General features: G+C 42.2%; 2 protein-coding genes across 2 annotated transcripts; one reads left to right on the top strand and one right to left on the bottom strand.

Moving 5' to 3' along the window:
• Window positions 1-404: 404 nt before the first annotated feature.
• On the top strand, window positions 405-14,536 carry LOC145433595 (protein HIRA-like). The gene is made up of 24 exons (XM_080310732.1): window positions 405-565; window positions 652-831; window positions 2,691-2,780; window positions 2,847-2,948; window positions 3,015-3,151; window positions 3,213-3,332; window positions 3,701-3,870; window positions 3,930-4,109; window positions 4,379-4,484; window positions 4,555-4,722; window positions 4,784-4,863; window positions 5,813-5,918; window positions 5,976-6,170; window positions 6,961-7,019; window positions 7,082-7,227; window positions 8,516-8,640; window positions 8,701-8,793; window positions 9,392-9,558; window positions 10,381-10,545; window positions 12,435-12,680; window positions 13,178-13,291; window positions 13,927-14,073; window positions 14,132-14,267; window positions 14,335-14,536. Exons 1-24 carry the CDS (start codon window positions 529-531, stop codon window positions 14,470-14,472), a joined length of 3,207 nt encoding a protein of 1,068 aa, XP_080166858.1. The 5' UTR covers window positions 405-528; the 3' UTR covers window positions 14,473-14,536.
• A 974-nt stretch (window positions 14,537-15,510) lies between these two features.
• On the bottom strand, window positions 15,511-18,897 carry LOC145433598 (nuclear pore complex protein Nup50-like). The gene is made up of 9 exons (XM_080310735.1): window positions 18,739-18,897; window positions 18,480-18,674; window positions 18,197-18,398; window positions 17,396-17,499; window positions 17,078-17,187; window positions 16,613-16,964; window positions 16,157-16,242; window positions 15,855-16,089; window positions 15,511-15,793 (listed from the first exon to the last, which is right to left on the bottom strand). The coding sequence occupies exons 2-9, from the start codon at window positions 18,648-18,650 to the stop codon at window positions 15,704-15,706; spliced, it is 1,350 nt and encodes a 449-aa protein (XP_080166861.1). The 5' UTR covers window positions 18,651-18,674; window positions 18,739-18,897; the 3' UTR covers window positions 15,511-15,703.
• Between the last annotated feature and the right edge of the window lie 3,953 nt (window positions 18,898-22,850).

The raw sequence follows: 22,850 nt of genomic DNA on the forward strand, positions 1-22,850 counted from the left end.
TCCGCGTCCTTTTTGTCATCATCTGTGAGTTTTCTTTCAGTATGCAAAAGTCGCATGCCTCTATTCAACCCTATACTCTTATTTACATTTTTTCCTTCCTATCTTTTCATTTTATCGCAATCTTCAGGTGTTTCGAAATAGCGAAATTAATAATTAATAATTAATAATTATATATATATTAGGGTTAGGGTTAGGGCCGAGGTTGACGTTAAATTGAGAGGCCTTGGTCGCTTCGACATCCTCCTATCCGTTCATTACATCGCATTGTGTTTTCTGCATCGCATTGTACATTGTGCGTCTTTAGTGGATTAAAATAATAGAAGCGCCTATTATGAGTATTTTGAACTGAACCTGTGGGAACTTCCGCTAGAACGCGCAATAGGTAGCGCCAATAATTCATACGGTTGAGTAATTTCCATCAATCAATCCATGTTTTTTTTTATGGAAATGTAAGTTGCATCAATGAATTAATGAACTAAATGTTTTTTGCATAACGTTGGGAATCTCACAGTTTTCTGCCTGCTACCGATGAAGCTCCTGAAACCGAACTGGATCTCGCACGATGGTAAGGATACAAACCAAGCTGCGATATTAATATGTTTGGTCAAGACTTCTGTCTATTGTGATTTGATGGCATTCATTTGTTGGCAGGAAATCCTATATTTTCTGTGGATCTTCACCCAGACGGTTCAAGATTTGCCACTGGAGGACAAGGTGATGGAGGTTGCAGTGGAAAGGTGGTTGTCTGGAACACGTTGCCAGTCACCAGCGCCAAGGCTGAACAAGATGAAAATGTCCCAAAGATGTTGTGCATGATGGAGAACCACTTGGGTAAGTGAATTTGCACGGTCTTTACGAAGCTGTGACCTGGTCGCATTAAATAATCGTAATTTAGTATCCTGTGCACCCACTACATGGTTGTAGACTGATCACTTTGATAATATAACGAAAAACTTCAAACTTTTATGGTATGCAACTCGTTAGGTTCGTTGATTAATGATTCGCGTCATTATTATCAAATTTGTCATGATTGATACAAGGAAATTAAATTCATGAAGTCATGCTATCGTATCATCAGCCTTCAGGATTACAGGACCACGACCTAACATCGACCTCCGCCACATGCCACCTCGTTTTGTCGCTTGCGTCTTATATTCTCTGCATTATTTTTCATTCAGTGTGCATGCCTCTTCTTAACTTTACCTAGGCTAAGGTGGGTGTCTGATCTTAGAGGCTACTACAAGTTGTTTCGACACCTTCCTATCTTTTCATTGTATCGCAGTCTTGTGATGTTTTTGAAACGATGAAAATATTAATAAACCTGATTCATTGACTTGACTCGGCGCATCAGAAATGTGCATTGACTCGTGACTCGGAGCAAAATTCACGAGTCAATTTCAAGTCATCAAATAATCGGTATCAATAGAAATCACTGCATCTTGCATATGTTCGGATTGTTCGCGAAACTCTCATGTAACCCGTGAGAGCGACCACTCATTCAATGATCGTGCGATTTATTGTGCCTCCATTGTTCTCTCACAATTGAATTGACCACAAACGAAGTGATTGTAGCTTATAGAGATTACGTTGTCGTAAAGTAGTCGTGAAGTAATTTAATAACAAAATATCTGGCGCTTCTTCGATATTCGCCCGGGATCGAAGCAGTGTTTCACATGACACCAGCAAGTGTTTCCTATGAATGCGATACAATTTTATAAACGTCCAAATAATTTTTTTTACTTAGGAGATACCGGATATTAGGGTTGGATGTGGGTTAGGGTCAAAGTTGGGATTAGGGTTTCCCAAGATTACGGCTGGGGGAGGGGGATATTAGGGTTAGAGGAGAGGGGGACATTAGGGTTAGAGGAGAGGGGGACGTTAGGGTTAGGGGAGAGGGTAATATTAGGGTTGGGGGAGGAGGATATTAGGGTTGGATGTGGGTTAGGGTCAAAGTTGGGGTTAGGATTTCCCAAGATTACGGTTGGGGGAGGGGGATATTAGGGTTGGATGTGGGTTAGGGTCAAAGTTACCTCTCATTCATAATATAGCCTACTCATTTTCCTCGCTTTCAACAGTTTCTGGTCGCTTTTAACAGTACCAGTACTAATGAATGAAATACCCTACCAATAGTGTGGTACCGTAACTTTATACTATTCTTCGAAATTATAATGAAATGGGGCCGTCAGGATCTGGGTCATATGTCTTGTTCCGAGTCATGCACAATGACTCGAGTACAAGTCGAGTCATGCTGTAGTCCAAGGTGGGTGTCTGAATAAAAGACTACTCCCTGTCGTTTTGGCACCCTCCTCTATCTTTTCATTATATCGCAATCGTGTGGTGTATTGATTTGATAACAATATTAATAAATGATGATGATGATGATCTATACATAGATTGACTCAAGTCGAGTCATTTTCCGTATTTTGAGAAAATGACTCGAGTCAATCAGAGTCACCGACAAATCGTGACTCGAGCCTGACTTGAGTCATTACAACCCTGTCTTTTACCCATCGATATATCCATACGAGACCACGCAAAACTCCAGGACCGTGTTTACTAATGTAATGCACCATTCCAATATGTAAATTTTCGAGTCCCTACTCGCGTCTACCGTTCATGCGCAATGTGCATATATGTCAATAATATGAACTCCTGAAAATAGACTTGTAATACGTATGTTATGTCTTTAGCTTGTGTCAACTGTGTAAGGTGGTCGTGCAATGGACGGTATCTTGCTTCCGGCGGAGATGACAGAATTATCATGATATGGCAGTTCGCCGGTACGGTATTCATGTTAGCGCAAAGTTTTTCCCGTTTATATATACGATGTAATTTATGTTATACAGGCTACGGAAAGACAACGACTTTCGGAATGTCAGACACCCTAGCAAGTGGTTTGGTTGGCGAGAGGTGGCGTGTGGTGAACACTCTGAAAAAGCACACCGGCGGTGAGAATATTTGCGTACGGTACTGTGTACTTGAATAAAATACAATATTCACTTTTTGAATTATAGATGTCCTTCATCTTGCCTGGTCTCCGAACGATGAATTTTTAGCGTCGTGCAGCATCGACAACACAATTGTGATATGGAACGCGTCGCGGTTCCCAGAAGTTACGTCGGTATTGCGCGGACACACCAGCCTAGTGAAAGTACCGCAAATCCTGTGTGGGTTTTTCGTTATTTTCTTACGATATGCGTACTGTTTTGCAGGGAGTGACTTGGGACCCTGTCGGTACTTACGTTGCTTCGCAGTCCGATGATAAAAGTATTAAGGTCTGGAAAACTTTGGATTGGAAGCTGGAGGCTACCGTCACTGAGCCTTTCGAAGAGGTTTGTCGAGCCTAGTGTACTTTCTCGTGCGCGTTGAGAAGTGTTCCCCATGATCATCAATAACCAGTTTTTCCATAAATGAGTCGAAATTCGCGGTCTCTTATGTGGCCATCGACTGTGTTCTCCAAAAGACTTGATGTCTGCTTGTTGGAAACGCACACATATCTAATTGGTTTAGGGTTGGGTATTGTAGGAGCATCCGTATCCTTTACAGCCCTAACCCCAACCGTAAGCTATTGAAGCATAGATATATATATATGTCTGAGCAAGAAAGTACAGTTCTTTGTGCTGTTCACTGATATCACCGGCAGCTGCCAATTATAAGCGTGCGCATATCGACATATATGAGTCGGATAAAAAATTTCCAGTGTGGGGCCACGACGCATGTGTTACGTCTCGACTGGTCGCCCGATGGGGGATACCTGGTATCTGCGCACGCCATGAATAATTCCGGGCCCACGGCGCAGATAATCGAAAGGTCCGGTTGGAAGGCTAACATGGACTTTGTCGGACACAGGAAAGCGATTACGTGCACTCGGTAGGTGCATAACTTATATCTCAAATTTTAGTAATTGTGTGAGCGATTATTTGTTTCAGATTCAACAATCGTATGTTTTATCGGCACAGTGCCAAGTCCGGCAGTAAAGCGAAGATGCCATACACATGCTGCGCTGTAGGTAGTCGGGACCGGTCCCTTTCTGTGTGGCTTACTTCACTGCGCAGACCTCTAGTTGTCGTTAATGATCTGTTCGACGATTCTGTCATGGATATTTCGTGGTAAGTCATTACTCAAGCAGACCTGATAAGTGAAAATAGGAGAGTGTATTATTTCATAGCGATATTTATTTTCCAAATTGGCAAATAAGCCCGATATATCTATTATATATATGACGATAGAGAGAAAAAAATAGTTTGAATGAAGAGATATATTCACAGTGTAGTTGACCTGTGTGTCAGGTTTTTGATCAATCAATTAGGCATTAGGCATCAAGCTGTCATCGTCCCCCCCCCCCCCCCCCCCCCGTGTAACGCGATTACCATTCCAGGTCGTATCTGGGACAAAGTCTCCTTTGCTGTTCCTGGGACGGCTCGGTTGCGTATTTAGAATTTAAACCGGAAGAAATCGGCGAGGCTCTGTCTCGAGAAGAAATGGTAAAAATTGACGCTTCTGGTGGCTGATCCGTTATCACTTCCCAGGAGGCCGATGTATGTTTTTTTCCAGAACGATCTCCACAAGAGAACGTACGGAAAGTCGATGTCTATCTTGTCCCAGCCCCGCGTCATCGAGAACCCCGCCATGCTGGCCATTCAGCAGAAGAATTCCGAGAAGAGCGAGACGGAGGACTCGAAACAGCCAGACGCCGAGGTGCGGACTCCGACCAAATATCCGGTGAGTCTTCGCGAGCGGTTGACAGGGAAACTTTAAATTTGAGTTGCTCGCTCTTTGTCAGACGAAGCAAATCGAAGTGCGGACACCCAGCGGAAAACGTCGTATCACGCCTATCTTTGTGGCTGCGCAAGAAGAGTTGGGGTAAGATTTTGAAGAGATATGTTTGGTTTATTGCAAAACTAAATTCGGACGTGGAATGTCCGTGGGACTTTTGAGGCTCAAGGCCGGTACGTGATTTGGGTTTAAAATAGGAGATCTGCCGATTTGATATTCTGAATTTGAAAAATTATATATCCGAACCCAGATCCTAATATGACTTGAATAAAATCATGAAAGAGAGAGAGAATCTTTACTTTTCAATTGTGCAAATCGAGAATATATATAGCAAAGTAGGCAATCAGGTAAACATGATATACAGATAACAAGGCATAGATGGGAAGCTCAATATAATCGAGTCATCAAAGCCGAACCCCCCAAGCCAGGAGTATCTTAGTACACAAGTAGTTTCCTTGAAAACTTGTTCTTTTTGTTATCTAAAGTTTGAAATCCAGAGAAACGAATGACAGCATCATGGAAAACAATTGGAAATTAGGTGAATAAAAATAAGGTCTATGGCAGGGGTCACCAACCTTTTTGAAACCAAGTGCTACTTTTACTGATCAATGTGACGGGCTACCAGATACTCCCACTGTTTACATGCCCATGTTTGGTTGAAATTCTTCACCTTGACATTCTGAGCGTAGGGCAGGGTTTCCGCCCTCACCTCGGTGCCTCTGAGTTCAGTGTCGTTGCCGTAGAGGCTCGGAGATATTAACTAGATTCCCTTTTGGACTCCGTGAGCAAACCCTCTGATCAAAAACTGTGTCAGCTGTGACTTCAGTTCAACTGCTGTTCACACGAAACTCTCTTCCACTGTGACCTTCAGATCTCTCATTTGAGTGTATAGTATTGCCACAATGGGTGACTTATCTGGTCGTTATGCGCTGACGGGCACCGTGTTGGTGACCCCTGGTGTTTGGTCATTATGAATCATGGATCCATATCTGATCAGGAAAAAAATCTTCGAATCCCATTCGTTGAACCTTTTCAGAAGCGTCCCGAGGCCGTTCGGCACCGCCTTCGGCTCGTCCACGAATCTCTCGTCTAACTTGAGCAGATCACCCAGCAAACTGAGCCGACTGGCCGATAAAAATCCGGTAACCCACCGACTATATGCGGTCTCGGTAATTCAGTAACGCAAAAACGCTTTCCAGCTCTCCGAATGCGAGGAGGTGTTCCCCGCGACGCCGAAAGACGGAACTCCGCAGAACTCGGAAAAGGCCAAAGTCGTTTGTAACGGCAGCGGCACCGAAGAAACGGGTACCTTGATGCCGAAAATTTCGCCGCTTTCGAAGACGAAGCAAAACGGAGGCACGGCCGTGATCGGCGACGCCACGCTTCCGGAACAGGTATTGTCGGAATTCTTTCCTTGCGTTGCTCGATATTTTTCTGCCAGAGGTGGTCGAAGTAGTGGCTGTGGAGTCGGTTCACTTTGAATCCGACAAATACTCTCGAGTCCTAATCATGTTTTTCATATTTTATTATTAGTAGTACCTATTATTTGTGATTGAAAAAATTGTCCTCGCTAACTTTGTGAACTTCCCCTATGATGTTAGAAACTTAATTCCATCCACAACGGAAATGGCACTCTTTAGTATCGTTCAAGAACTTTCGGTTCCATTTTCTTCGACTCCACAGTAGAAGCACGTAAATTTCTACTACATTACCAATAGAACTAATGATCATCAAGAAGTGCCCTTGTCCAAACTGCTTCGAGTGGAAATGAAATAAGAGTGTCTCGAAAGTACCCAAGTTGGTAGATTGGGTCGGGGGTTTGCGTGCTTTTGGTGGCTATTTTCTAAATTGCAAGTTGCATCTTCGCGACTAATGCTAAATGACCGATACAAATAGATGCAGTGTTCGACAATATATTTAGCAGTCAACGCGGACGGCTTTTTCACGAGGTTCTAATGACGATTTCTCGTGTAAAAGTGATGCAAATTTATTCCAAAACTGCTTTCTAATTTTCAAACTATCCGACTTGTAAAAAGCTAGTGGTTTTACCTGAAAAACTGTTCAAATGGGAGGTAGTCTCAAAATAGAATCACTTGAGTAAGTGCTCAAGTAGACAGAGCCGACTTGAGTTATCTGAAATAGTGAAAGTGCTTCGTTACCGATCGCCTCCTTGTCCGCACTCAGAAAAAGCACATCCTGGATTCGAGGATAGCCGAGAAAAGTCCCTCGTCCAGCTCAGACAAGTGAGTCCCAATCGGCGGATTTCATATCCGGTACCTGTAGCGATCGCCGATTTGCTTTTCAGATTGACAAAATTGCAAAAACCGTCCGCCAAGGCGAAGAGCTCGGAAAAGAAGCAGCACCAAGAGAAAAAGGCCCACTATGCGGCAGCAGAGGTTTCTTCGCCTAGCACTGCGTCTGCACAGCCCAGAAAACCCGGCAGGCCGCCTGGTACGTTTTGTGTTTGGGAGAGTACGCGAGATCTGTGACACGTGTCAGCAGCCTTGCAACCAAGTCACAAGACGATCTCACCTTTATAGTTTTTACTCGTGACAAGTCGGTTCATTTTCAATTCACCACGGAGTCAAGTCCAAGTCTGTGGGTGGAGGGCCGAGTCTGAGTCGTAGTGTTTTGACTCTAATCCGAGTCCAAGTCAATTGCGTTCACCGTTCCGTTTTGAGTTCAATTCGGTTCAACCCACATTTTTTAACTCTACTCGAGTGATATAAAATGGCTCACATTCATAATATCGTAATTTTCCTCAGTTCTAACAGTTTCTGGCCCTATTTTTCAAGTATCAGGACCGATTGACGAAATACAAATAATTTTCGTTACTTTACTATTCTTCTAACATACAATGAAATGTCTGTCTTGGCCGTCCTAGTCTCTAGTCATGACTTGGTCTGAGTCTCGAGTCATTTAACGCGTTCGGGAAAATGACTCAAGTCGAGTCACCAAAAAATCGTGAATCGAGTCGTTACAACTCTGTGTGTCAGTGAGCAAAGGCAGATTGTTAAAAAGTAAAGTACCGAAGTGCGTAGGTGTTTTTTAGCCGATGTTGCTATTGCTATTTTTTCAATGTTCATGTGCGTCTTTCTGCCAGCTTTTGAAGCAACATTTCTATTTCTATTGTATCCAAAATCTCTATTTGCCGCCGTTTCGGGCACTGCTTCAGCTCCAACGATGACCGTATGTCATAATCCAGGAGAAGTCGTTACTGCTTAATTATAAGTAGAGGCAGCGATTTTCAACACAAGTCAAAACTACTTCCGAGTGGAAGTGGAAAATGGATGTTCGAAAAATACTCGAGTATTTAAAAAAAGTAGGTTTGGTCGAGGATCTGTGTGCTTCTTGTAAATAATTGCTGACAACTCCGTTCAAAATTGGAAAATGCATCTTTGCGGCTAACGTAAATAGACTGATGGCACTGAATGTGGAACCAATCTTCGAAAATATATTCATTTAACTGTGATATGAGGGCTATTTCTCCCGGTTTCACTCATAAAAGCGGGGTTAACTTATCCCAAATCTGCTCTGTAAATTTAGAGTTTAAAAAAGAAGCTGTTTGCCTGAAAAGTTGAAATCGAAGTAGCCCACAAAGTCATAGCTACTAGAGTAAGCAGCTGATAATAGCAAAAACTAATTGAGTACTGTACTACGAAAATGTTGAATTACTTTGTTACTGTTCGCCTCTGGTCTCTGGTATGTTTGGGTTCAAGTCCAGTATCTTGTCGTTCAGGTTTTGCAGCGAAACGAAAAACCAACGAGACGGCCACGTCCGAATCGCCGAAACAACCCAAGCGTGTGCGCAAGGACAACGTCGTGACGCCCGGAGTTTCGCGTCATTCCACGCCCGTGCAGCAGGTGATGCGTAATTACGCGCGTACCCCATTAAGATTTTAACGCAAACTCTTCTTTTTGCAGTCGCTGCAGAGTAAGTTGAACGGGCATCCTCCGACACCGGTTCCCACTCATAAGTTGCCGCCTAGGAGAATACCCAAACTGCTATCCGCTCAGGTTTGCTGTTTGTATCGCTATCGCTTAGTTTCGTTTGACGTAGATTGTACAATAGAGCAGTTTAATAGAAAAAAAAACTTCATTTTTTCATCTGCAATGCGAATGAATTGTCAATTTGCCTAAAAAACATTCAGCAATTTGCCTAAAATACATTCAGCACGCCAAATTTGGCTCAATCCCAACTGGCATGAGTGAAGTTATTGCAAATTTCGTCACTTCGCCATGACCAAACATGTTCCAGGCATTCCTGCAGTGAGATTGATGCTTATTGTAGTAACTTCGGTTCTACTGGTTGGAATAACTGTTTTACTATGCCAGTGACATCTATGAAAATATTTTAATAGTTCTATTGTGAGGCCAGGTCAAAATGTTATGCATTCTTCGCTTTAGTAGCTGATAGCTTTTCCTAAAATTGTCTGTATCGTATTGTGGGTGCATTTTAGGAATTTGTGCTTGCTTGAGACTCGGTTGTACCTAGCAATTTGTGAGCGTCATCACAGGTGATACTCAGTCAGCTTCAACGAAAAAGCACGCATGCTTATTTCAATTGAATGTACGTTACCGTTTTGAAACTGACAAATTGCTCTTAACTGAACAGACTTCAGAAGAGGATCCAATCACTGTGAAGCTGCACAACGACCCCGCCGCACTGAATAGTCAAAGGAAATCCGCACCTATCCTGCACAGAGTCGTGGCCACGAGAGATCGAATCGTGTTGTGGGAGACGGTGATATCGTCGCCTGGCATAGCCATGGATTGTAACAAGTACGTGACACAGATAACGCAGAGCGGGGTATCAAACTTGGCAGTCGTGCCTTGAGCAGGTTGAATTATTTTGCCTGTGTGTTTGCGATATGTTTTTGGGTAGAAGTGATTCTGTTTTCACTTTTTTAATCTGTTGTGGGAAGTGGTTTTAGGGATAGATATCATAGATGTTATTTTTCCGGCTGAAATGTCACATCATTGATGGTGTGTTCCGGACACAATTTCTTTCTGTGTAGTCGCAAGGGTAGTCAGCGTCGGTACTCTGGTAGAAGTAAAAGTGGTGATGTCCTAGAAGTGTCATAATTACTGCTAATGGAAGTTGAAAATAGAGGTATGGAATGTACTCAAGTAGTTTGAAAAGTAAATCCGGTCGAGTGGCCGCATACTTTCAGCAGTTCATCGGAGGTGGCTACTTTTGAAATTCCAGGTTGTATCTTTGCGACTGACACCAAATAACTAATTGCATGACAAATGTGTGATTTTCCAAAATATATTCAGTTATTTCGAACTACGACACAGGCTATTTCGTCCGGTCATGATAATTTCACTCGAAAAAGTGATGCAAACATCACAAACTACTTACCGCTTTAAAAAGTCCAAAGTGTAAAAAGTGAGTGAGTAATTCTGCCTCTAAAACAGTGGAAGTAGTCTAAAACCACTCGAGTGCGTAATGCAAGTAAGCAAAACCTATCTGAGTACTCGTAAGAAAATAGAAGTACTTCAATGCTAACCGCCTCGACTGGTGACGGAAATGAGCGTGGGTCGGCGTAGGCAGTCTGCATTCCAAGCGAGATACAACAGCGCCTCTTTTATCGATTGCAGAAACGTGACCTGCGTCGCATGCTACGACTCCACTGTGCAACTGTTTTCCTCGCGCTCCGGACGGCGCACCTTCTCGACAGTATGTCTGCGAGGCAAGCCTTACGAGGTCAAGTGCAAGGGTTGGAACGCGATGGTAGTCTGCACGAACGCGTCGGTCAATGTTTGGTGAGTTTTCCGAAGCGTGGTACCGTTGCTGATTCCATAGGTGGTTAAAATCAGGGCTTTGGAGCCGGAGCCCGGAGCCGGAGCCCCGGAGCCGTGCATTTTCACCGGAGCTGGAGCCGGAGCTCTATATAAATTTCAGCCGGAGCCGGAGCTGGAGCCCGTTATTCGAGTAGTAGCTCCGGCTCCGACCTATTTCATAAGATGATGCAACAACCACATCTGCTGATTTATCATAATTGAACAGCAGGCCGGAATTTTAATGCTGTGCACTGCAATGGCATAGAGTAAAGTGCGTTGTTGTGCAACTATGATGTTGTCGACAATTGACAAGTATTCAGAATGACGTCACAAGCTGGCACGACGGCACCTATATGTCTTCGTTGCTACATCGGATGGTACTGACGGCTGACAGACTCTAGATTGCTATAGATAACTAACCTATGGGTAGATTAGTAATCTATATAGACCAGGAATGGCCAACCTTTTCGGCTAAAGGGGCACATGCAATTGAAGAATGAGTGTGCGGTCCACTAGCCGCGCCAAGCGGATAAAATTTTCTAAGTTTATAACAAACTTGGTCAATAATATTATTACTTGAGTATTGCTGGTCTACTGTATACCGCCCGCTAGGCTCAGTTTGCAAGGACACGACTATTCGGCGTCTGGTCACATCGATATCGAAGGTCTCCGTTAATATACGACGATAATGTTGTGCCTACATTTCACCGTTGACGATCTTTATGCGAGCGCAAACGCAAAAAGACTTTCTCGCGTAATTGCGAATACAGTTAGACTCAATCGGGTAAATCGGGCGTTTTTTTCATTGTCAGTAGGGGGTAGGCTATCAAGCAAGAAATCGTGTGACAGTTGAACACGCGAGGCGTGAAGAAAAATTTCGCTACTATTTTAGTTTATTGAAATGCACGACGATTTACTGAAAATGTGACTGGACCGTGGATCTGCCAATGCGTCGGAACTGATATTTTAGTCATCAACATCCCAAGTGTCGCAGCCAGAATTGTAATTTTTGGTTGGCATTGTAAGTTCACAATCTGAGCAATTCATTTTCGATAATATAATAGGAAATTACCTCGCGGGCCACGCAAAACCTCTCTCGGGCCACATTTGGCCACCCCTGATATAGCTAGGCCCATTCGATAATTTCAGAGCCGGAGCAGTGGTAATAATGCAGCTCCGGAGCTGGAGCCGGAGCTAATGTATGATAGAAGAGAGCTCCGGAGCCGGAGCAGTTTAAATTAACGGCTGCTCCGAAGCCCTGGTTAAAATAGCCACTGTTGGTACTTGAGTAAAAGTAACGTTGTATATTTTTGTTGAATTAGAAGTAGCGATTTCCAAGCAATTAAAAAGTAAGTATTCTAGCCATAGTTTTGCCTGAGGAACTTGATGCTGTTCAGGAAAAGTTGTCTAAAATCATAACCATGCGAGTAAGTAGCTCAAGTATGCAAAACCTACTTCAGTGCTCTGAAAAAGAAGTAATTTGTAAGTTTTCTGAATTGCGGTACAGTCGTTGATTCCAGAGCTGGTCAAAAGTAGTCTGTGTGCTGCTCAATTAGAAGTAGAAGTAGAAATTTCCAAGATGTTTCAAACCTGCTTCAAGTGGAATTAGAAAATGATTGGCCTGAAGCGTACTTGATTAAGCAGCTTCAAAACGTAGATTTGGTCGAAGGGTTTCTAGTGTCCGTAAATATATATTCTAGTACAACTAGGAGTAGCACCAGGTGCATATTCTAGGCCTAGTTTTGCCTAAACGGAAAACTGTTTAGAAGCATTAGCCTAAAATAATAACCACTTGTTGTGTAAGTAGCCCGAGGTGGACAAAATCTGCTTGAGCACTCCGTTACTGACTGCATCTGTTTGCCGTGATACAGGAATTTGATATCAATGACAAGTCTGATAAGCGATCGGTCTTTCGCACATTTGATGCCAAGCCAAGACGGATACGTAGAGCGTAGGAGGTCCCGGGAGGACGGCGGCGCCGAAGAACCGACCGCCGGCGACCCCAAAGACAAGCGTCAGTCGCCTCTCAGTCTCTGCGAGTTGACGGACTCGGGAAGTCCGTTGATCACCCTGGATAATCAGAAGTCCTACACGTTTTCGCTCAACCTGTTGGCATGGTGGGTGTGGATTAGGGCTGTGCACAGTGATTAGTACGGTATTAGAGTACTCAAAAACGATTTCTCAAGTAGCCTACTTTTTGAAAAATTATAGGCCCCTTTCTATTAGGAATCATGTTATTGGCGTGATTGTAGTTGTGATACTTGATTTCCACAATGGCATCATTGAAACCTCTATATCACATCCTCCAAAATATCTAGCATAAAGATACTGACGTTAGTGGAAACGATGTTTCCGTAAAGTCGTTCTTAACCCACAGCGTTGTGACCAATAGAAATGAAATATGTATTGTCGGCAAAATACCGAATTATATCTAATGTGTTGTATGTAACTGAAATTATTTTCTTTTGTGGTCTCGTAAAAGATACTTATTTGTGTTGATATGACTTCATGACGAGAGATACTCTTGTAGGCCTACTTGATTTTGCTCAGTCCTAGTGTGAATGCCGCCTGTGCGCAGCCGGCAGCAAACACTGCGACAGTTTCTTGTGTTTAGGGTTCTTGTGAACAGCCCAGGCGAAATGATGGATCAGTCCTCGGGTTTCAAGTCGACCTTGACTGACAGTCCCCCGAAAGGTGTCCTCGACGCTTTACAGAAAAAGGCATCCGGGTGAGAACAAATGTCTTTTGCGTACATTTCCAGTCGTAACGAGTTCCTAACAATGATTTTTGCCGTTCTTTGCTTATTGACGTCGTATTTTCAGGTCTGTATCATCGTACTTTGGTATCACTTACTGGGTTTGGCATTGGTGTTATCACAACAGAATTTCATTGTTAGATTCGTATTGGTATTGTAGGTGCCAAATTTTTGTAGAAAATTAAATTATCTTCAATGTAGTGTAAATAGTTTTATTTGATAATCCATACTGATGTAATCTAGTAATGTAATCGGCGGAATTGACCAAATAGTCAATGTTGGTACTTGGTAGCATTATTAGCAGCTATTTACAAGTCAGTAAAAAGTAATTTAGGTATAGTTTTGCTCTTTAACCTTGAGAGGTTAAGTAGAGGTGAAAGTAATCTAACATCACAACAACTTGAGTAATTGAGCAAATAGGCGAAGCCTACTTGAGTACTCCATCAAAAATAGAAGTACTTCATTCCGGACTACCTCTAGAGGTACTCGAATACCCGACTGAAAGAATAGTACTTGATTTGGAATCGAGTCGGCCAAGTACTCGATTTCGCCCGGCCCTAGTGAGCAGAGTTTGTCCTGTTTTGATGTGTTTGTAATGTCGTGCACAGGGTCGGTGCCACTGCGTTAAAGATGTTTCATTCAAATCCACCCACGCAGCGCTCCTCTGCTTTGGCGTTTCTAGAGGGAAAGATTGAGACTTGCATCGCTTTGAATTCGGTAGAAGAATACAAGTACTGGCTACTGACGTACGTAAGGTGAGGCGTCGAGTATGATTAAGCATGGTGAATCGCAGTAAACCGAAATTTTCAACAGGCACTTAGTTAACGAGGGTATCGACCTGAGACTGAGAGAAGTTTGTGATGAGATGTTGGGTCCAACTTACGTGAAGTCGAAAGACATTGGACGCTTGAAAACATCCTCCACCACAAACTGGAAGCCCTACGTTCTGGTAAAATGAAATCAACGTGACCGCGCAAGTTGGTGTTGTCTTATCACGTTGTTTTTGTGTTGTGCAGGGATTATTTAAACGAAGCCTCCTTCGCGATGAAGTTCTGCCTGTTATCGGATCCAACTTGAATTTTCAGCGTTTGTATACGGAGTATCAGGACCAGTTGGACGTGTGTCTTGGACCAGGCAGTATCCTGTTGACATAACATCGGTTTTTTATCTTCACACTTTTTTTATTACTTCATTATAATAGACACAATCATAACGTTATGGCGTTGTATGTGTGGTGGCGCTCAAGGTATTCACAGAAGAATCAGTAGAGATGAGGTTATTTTTCAGTATGAACTTCAAGGTCGTACATAAATAGTTTACCAGGTCGAGTTGTCTGTGGGAGTTAGAGATGCAAATGTGTGTCGGGAGTGCAGTGGAATACAGATCTGTACCATTTCCACCGTGGTTGGAATCGGTGCATGAGTCGCTTATTTTTATGCAATACTGCGTTCCGACTCTCTGCCAAGTTCTTTCAGCCCACACCATCAAACTGTAGAGTAAATAACATCTGAAATTGTGAATTTCTACATTTTCCCACAACTTGTCTACAGAAGAAGCTGCACAGTGTGCAGTACACACTCCTATTTTTTCACATCTCTAAAATCGGACAATTGAGCAGGTGCCTTGAGATACCAACATAAGTGAAGGAACATGGTACACAGCGTTAGTTACGAGTAGCTACCAATGTTTGCCAGCTTATAACTACCAAAACTTCACATATACTGGGAAAACGAATCGAAAGCACTTTCTTCCTCTCTTGACATCTCAAAAAAGGATGGCACAGTGGACCAAATCTACTTGTCATGCTTTCCATCTATGCCCAGTCCATAGTTGTCACATCTTCTTTTACATCTCAATGTCTTACACAGCGTTCCTCTCTTCCGTCTACATGGTATCTGTGTTCCAATCATCTTATGGCCAGAGTACCTATCACTCTTTACACGCCCATTGCCCATACCAGTCTGTCTACCTTCTCCATAACTTCTGTTCCGAGCGGTTGGACTTTGGCCGAGTCTCGGATATGTATTCCTTATCTGGTCCAATCTAGTTACTCCCAGCAAGAATCTTCTCATCGTTAGCCCAGCCAAACTAGTCCAGTCTCCTGCCTCATTACAAAAGCAGCGTCCTAAACCCATACAAGCGATACACCCTAGCTGGCTCTACCATCGTCTTGTAAATTGACTACCACCGTCTAAAAGCACTGATGTCGCATGTATTGAAAAACCGCCATGAGCAAATCATAGAGGAATAGGCGAGGGGTAAAAAAACATCGGTCAACGTAAGAAAATCATGCTCGAAATTCCAACATATCGTAACTGGACGCAGCAGATGGGTAGCAAGCAGCAGCTGTTGACACACAGTCGAAAAATGAGTCAGATCTGGGGATCAACTTTCCTCTTTCTTCTTACTTTCCAGAATACCAAAGAGTTCGTCAGCGTTTTCGCTGGTTTTCACGCGGATAAGCATCGCAACCACCTATAAAGTTAAGATTATTTTTTAGAAAACATACGTCGTCGAGCATTATCATATCGCTTACTTCATCTTTCTGCTTCTCATTGATGGGGGGATTCGGAATGCACATGATCATGATATTGTTCTTGCCCTGTCGTTGAACAGGCATGGAAGACGTCAAGAGAATGTTGAGTAGAATTTGGCTGATGGCCGTGTCGGCCCGGACTAAAATCTGCGTCTTCGAACCGGACGGCTTCAGATATAACTGTCCGATTCCGCGGTCGGCAAATGACTCTCCTTTCTTGTAGTAAAGCTTACACCTGTTCGAAGTTCAAAATAGAATTGTTGACTGTCGAAAAACAAGTATAACGATGTTAAAAGCGCTACCTTATGGAATAAAAGGCATCGTCTTCGGCAACCACATTTGATTCAGGTTTCGGTGGTACATACTCTTCGTTGTCACCGGTAGCGGACTGTAAAATTTTTGATAATAAACTCATTAAAGAGCTGCAATCCGCTAGAAAAAAGATTCCAGAATATATCACGGTGAAATTCCGACAATTATTCAGTTGGCTACTGAAAAAGTCACAACGTTGGAGGCATATTTCAAATTTCAGGGCCTGCAGAGTCCAGACTTTCGTCAGAACGTACACTTGGTACACATGTTCCACCGCATTACACGTTACACTGCATGGTCCGCGACGGTTCGCAAAAAAATGTGTGGATAATGAAAGATTTGGTACGACAATAAAATTTGAACAGATTTACATCAGATCGAGTGAACATTCTGCTCCCGACGCAGCCACGCAATATCCGTGTGATTTCTTGTAAACACACTCTCACCTGCTGACCGGGAGCATCTTGACTTTTGTTAGCGACCATCGATGAACTGAATGTAAACCCAGAAAATCCAGCAGGTTTGGATAAACCACCCGATCCAAAACCTGTGAAAGGCGAACCGCTAGTCCCAGGATTGGTTTGAAATCCTGCAAAACTTGGCGTGATAGCTTGCACTTTGGGCACCTCCTTAGGAGGGACTGGTGATTCTGACTTTTTGTCCCCTGATTGTTCTTGCGAGCCAAACCCGGAAAGAGTAAATTTTCGATTCTCAGAATCGCTACGCTGCGACAGAGTCTGACTCGAATCCGGGGATGCAGATTCTTGAGAATCAGAAGTTGTTTTTCCAGACGCTTGTCTGAATTAAGAAAGGACAAATACTGGAAGAAAACTACCGACAAATAGGTACCGAAACAATTCACGCTCATTTAGGAAATATATATCTATAATAAAATGGACTTGAAAACTTACGAGCCTTCAGCATCTGAGTGTCCATATTTGTCATCGATTTCAGCTAAATACTTTTTGTAATCGTTGAAGATTGGGCTCAGGTCACATAGCGGGTTCTTTTCCACGTGGCTCTGAAAGTATTGAATCACTCGACAATTCATTGAAATCCAGAACACTTGCAAAACACCTTGACCATGGTAATAATATCAAGACGACTAATCAGGTACTATACAGTATCTATGAATTCACATTTTATTACTGCAAGATAGAAAACTATGATGAAATGATAAGGTGCGGCTATAACCTTAATCTTGAAATAATAGGTAATCAAAACCATACCTTTATCCAGTTACTGACACTTTTGTTCAATGAGCTTAAATGGTTGTTGTATTTCGTCGCATTCTGAGATATCTCCATTTCAGCCTCACTCGATTTTGCAAGAGCTAAATAGAAATAATTATAAATTCAAATTTCATCATTTACTGTTAGTACAAGTACATGAATGAACATCGAACAATCACATATCCATAATATATATGTGTGCCTGGAAGACAAAACCGTTTGACTTTTATCAAGCAAACAAAATATTAATAAATTTCCCAAGATTTTTAACCTTTGTATATTTATAATATACAGTGGCTACCATCTAACAGCTTTGTTTACTTTGGCAAGACATATGCTATATCCATAAAAAAAAATAGCATCATACCACCTCATGAAACAGCCTGGCATATGGCATGAACATTTGTTCGCATGAATTACAAGGTCACATGAGATATATATTATCATCTCTAAATTATCACCATTACTCAATGACTGCTGACACATGACATAGAAAGTTTGTACCCTTGCCTAATTCTTGTTAGTAATCAAATTTCTTCGGCCATCTGCAACCATTCAGTAACAAAAATAAAATTAATACCAGTTTCAGACAAAAAGATTTCCTAGGACCGCAGTCTTGCATCTTGGCCTACACATATGGAAGAAGAAAAACATGCGAGACAAAAGTTCCACAGAGTTGAGTAGTCCTATCCTGAGTATCACACAAGAGTAGGTTTCGGGAAAATGACATCCGGGATGTTAATGTTTTTTTCCAATGTTTATATATGTGTCTTATATAGAGTTCACTATAGTTCATACCAGTGTCTTCAGTCCTTATTGAGCCATCGGCACCAGCATTCTTTGAATTGGAGTTTGCTTCTAGCGCTTTAGTTACCGAAATATTGAACGTTGTAGATTCACTGTTCATAGTGAAGCCTTTAAATGAGTTGGATGCTGCGTTGTTATCAAATCCAACATTCGGTTTCAGCCCCGCAAAACCGGAAAATGTGGACATTCCACTCTGGTTGGATTAACAGGACGGAAACAAGTGTTCAATTCAAGTTAGCACGCCGTATAATCGGCCCAATGCAGCGGCGCCTACCTTATTCTCCCCAGTTGGTGGCATACGTCTCCTCGCTTTACGAATCACGCGGTTTTTGAGTGCATCTACGTTAGCTCTCTTGAATTCTCCGGTTCCCGCATTTTCATCTGAATCCTCCTCCTTATCCCAGTTTTGATCGGTTATATACTTGTCAGCTACTCGCTTTGCCATCTTGCGTTCAAAGGCGAATACCCACTAAGAAAAACCAACAATCGTCAGTCGCACATGCATAGTAATGTTACTTAAAAATCGAAAGCACCTGCAAAAACTTTTCACGTTGAGCTCAGCTAGCAATCAGCTGCAGAGCCCTGCGTCATTACGCAACGCACGAAGGAAGCGATAACCACACCGGTTTTCATACTCGGATTGAAAGTGATTATCCGGTACCTGATTTTCCATTCATTGTGTATGATTTCCAAATTTCAATTCGATTCATTGATTCATTGATTCATCCATTCAATGATTCATTCATTCATTCAGTCATTCATTCATTCATTCATTCATTCATTCATTCATGCATTCATTCATTCATTCATTCATTCATTCATTCATTCATTCATTCATTCATTCATTCATTCATTCATTCATTCATTCATTCCAGGGATATATAGAGCTTGATATACATACATACATATAGAATATGTGCAAAAATGCAAATAATATTTTTAAAAAATGAAAAAAAAATGTACAAAAAGTCAATATCACAATAGCAATTTACGCTGTGGCATAGATCATATATTGTTCGATATAGTTGCATATTCAAATATGCATGGCGAACACGATTGCGTTGAGGCTTGGATTTTTAGAGATTCGCACCTCTTATATTTTTGCGTCCCTCCTTCACGCATAGCGCGAAATTTTTTTTCAATTGACCCATATGGCCTTTTAGTAGGCCATGGTTGACCTAGCTTCGCACCCCCCTTCAGATGCTTTCACGCCCCCAGTTTGAGAACCACTGATCTAACAGATTGGAATGTCACGAAATAGGACCATTCCAACATACAAGAAAGTAATTAATAACTGCTGAGCCGGTAAATTTTATCACGTGATGGGTTGAAGGAGGGCTAAAAATGAATAGTGAATTGAGGATACCGCATATTCATCCGCATCATGGGATGAAGATGATAGCCTTGATATGGGAATGCGATACTAATCCTATGTTTACTCGAACACCCCGATTTAGAAAATATCATGGTATGGCGTCCTCCCCCATATTATAAGGCCCGTAGTTTGGTCGAAGAGCAACACGAAGAAATGGTGTCGGATATGGTGTTAATACTTTGCGCGATTAGTATGGCGGATCGTGATTATACAGTGTAGCTTTATATTTATGCTTCAACATGTATGTTCTCTTGCGGGGGAGATAGTGTAGTGGTTACGATAAGCGCCCGGCACGCAAACGGACCGGGTTAGATTCCCGTCGGAGGTTTATCTGGGCTCCTCTTCCCCTGCCGTTTCCGTTCTTACGGCGACAAAAAGCCCAGACAAATACCCGACGAAAGAATGCACTCACTATGAATGGAAAGAACTAGTAGAAAGGGCAGCGGCTTCAAAGAGATCAACATCGAAAAAGAACTGTGACATCGGGCACTCTAGGCCGAGGGGGATGTTAGAGTAAAGGATCGCTACTGATGCGTGTCGTTCGACATCCTCCTATCTGTTCATGACATCGCATTGTGTCTTATCGCATTGTACATTGTGTGTGACTTGTTCAGATCAAAAATATAACCCAACCATGTTATGTTCTCCAGACAAAAGAACTGAAACTAATTAGAACTCAAGGTATGATACTGAGAATTGAAAGAGGCTACTTGTAAAAAGCGGGAAATATATTTAATGCCCTTTGTCCAGAAAGTTTCAACAGTGATGTGCTAAAACCGATGTAAAGCTAAGAAAAGTCACAGTCCACTTTTCCAGATTAGGACACGCCATGGGCTGCTAAATTACGCTATGATAGATAAATGCTAGATTGCGAAATGGTGGTTTCAAACGCTATGATGAGTCATATTTACTGTGATATGAATATTTCATAACCATGGGCGACAATGCGGAATGAACGGAACCACGCAACCCGCTACCATGGCCATGCCGCTACCTAAATTATATTCGCCGATAAGTTCGTAAAATCATATTAGTCTACTGTGCGCGAAGAGAGACGAAAATTCTGGGCTATACTCAACTTTTATGAGAATTGAATGTTGATACTCCGTGGAAACAGCCCCGAAATTCCTCAGGCCATCTTTCTGATTGAAAGATTAAACTACTTCTACTTGCCAAACTAAAAATATCGAAAAGCAAAAGTAAGTAGATCACAAAATATTACGAAGTAGAAGTAGTTGGGAAATTATGTCTACTTATGTAAGCACCCAAGTAGATGAAAACTACTTGAGTACTTCAAAAAAGTAGAAGTACTTCGTTACTGACCAGTGACCACCTTTGGTGTAAGGTCACTATACAGAGACGACTAACTAGGGAAGGATCAATTCTCCACAGAGAACAGGGGATAATCGGTCAGCCTCTGCTGGAACTGACGATGAGGCTAGGCTGACTTTATAAAAAAAGGTCGACCTAATGGAAACCAGGGATATCTAGATCAGTGGTTCCCAAACTTTTTCCAATAATCGCCTGCTTCTCAAGCCTGACAGAAATTTTCACTCCCAATACTAACGGATCCAAAAAAGAGGAGAATTGACTAAAAATAAGGTCATTTTCAGAGTAGGTGCTCCGAAAACCGATCTTCTCGTCCATTTTCCGTTTAGCTAGGGCGATTTTTGTACCTATAATTTGAAAGATTCTGACCTAAAAAAATCACAATTTTGACATTTTTTAACCTTGAAAAAACTTAATTTTGACCAAATTTTGACCTCATGTTTGTTTGTTTGTTTTGTGGTATTCATGGTGTTTGTCGACTACCAGGCCGATATTCTTCATAATTTTCCGCAACTGCACCGTATAGCTAGCACGGCCCACCTCTAGGCATTTTGTAAGACACCGCTTACGCGGCTGAGGTGGCGAGGAGCCTAGGTGAACCTCCAACGCTTCGTAAGACACCGCTTACGCGGATGAGGGGGCTAAGAGTAAGTAAAGGAGTAAGTAAACCTCCAACACCTAGGTATCGGAATTATGAAGTCGACCTCGGTCGGAATCGAACCCGCACCCATTATTGTTGCAGCCGCGGATTATACCACTGCGCTATCTCGCCACGCATGGAAATTAGGTGTTTCCCACATAATGTTAGAATTGTACTAGGCTACTTATCTTCATTTCTGGTTGGAACTGTCTGTCCTTACGAAGTAGCTTGACCTGAAAAAAGTTTTATGACTTGAAAACTGACAAATGCTTACATGAAAAAACAAACATTATTTTAACGGAATCTGGACCTATGCATTATGGTAGAAATAATTAAGATTTGTTGTAGCACAACAAAAGATACTTTCCTACATTCTCGGGTAGAAAGTGTTTGTCCTTACTAAGTAGCTTGCCAAGAATGGAGAAAGAACGTTCAACAGCAGCAGTTGTTGGCTACAAAAACTGAAGTTGTGCGCATACACTGCTGGTGACACACCGCGTTGTTTCATTCCTACAATGTTGTCTACATCAGTGGTTCTCAACCGCCGGTCCGCGACGACTTTCCAGCCGGTCAGCGAGGTATTTTGCAATTTTATAACAAAATTTCAGGATGCAATATGTTGAAGGCTTGTCCATTGATAAAATAAAACAAATATCAAATTTTAATCTCATTCATAATGTCGTGAAGTAACATTTTAGGTCTGGGAGCATTGGAGCATGTTCGATTTGACTTGAAGTTCCACCCGTGTCAGTTGACGAAATATGAGCAGCAATGACTTATACGAGCTGACTCACTAATCCGCGCAGTTGGCGCGATCATTCGTTTTCGATTCATTCCTTTTGTGGAGGGACGCTCCATCGCATAATGAAGTTCAGGCTAACATAGGAATCCGTAAAGTGTGCGATAAACTCGCCGGTGAGATAACCTTGACCGAAAAAGACTGCCCTTTATTGACCGATAAGTTCGAGAGATATATGTATAATTGTCCATAGGCCCCATAATTTAGTTTAGGCCCCTTTGGTTTAGTACGCTTGGGTGATTTCAATATCTAGTCACAATATAACAGACAGTAGGTGACGAAATATTGACATGTAATGAAGTAATTAGTCCAACAGGCCCACCCGAATATGTTTAATTATTATCTATTAAGTGCCCTAAATTTTCCTACACGACACCTCAATCAACTCTACCGGAAAATCTGATAATTCTGATAGTGTACAAATTTGCAGCAATATATATGCAATTAACAATTTTATTGACCGATTCAGTCATGAATTACCTATAGAAAACTATCAGCCTAT

This window comes from Botryllus schlosseri, chromosome 2 (assembly GCF_051294905.1).
Source record: "Botryllus schlosseri isolate E-star chromosome 2, Bs_hap1, whole genome shotgun sequence".
Classification (NCBI taxonomy): Eukaryota; Metazoa; Chordata; class Ascidiacea; order Stolidobranchia; family Styelidae; genus Botryllus; species Botryllus schlosseri.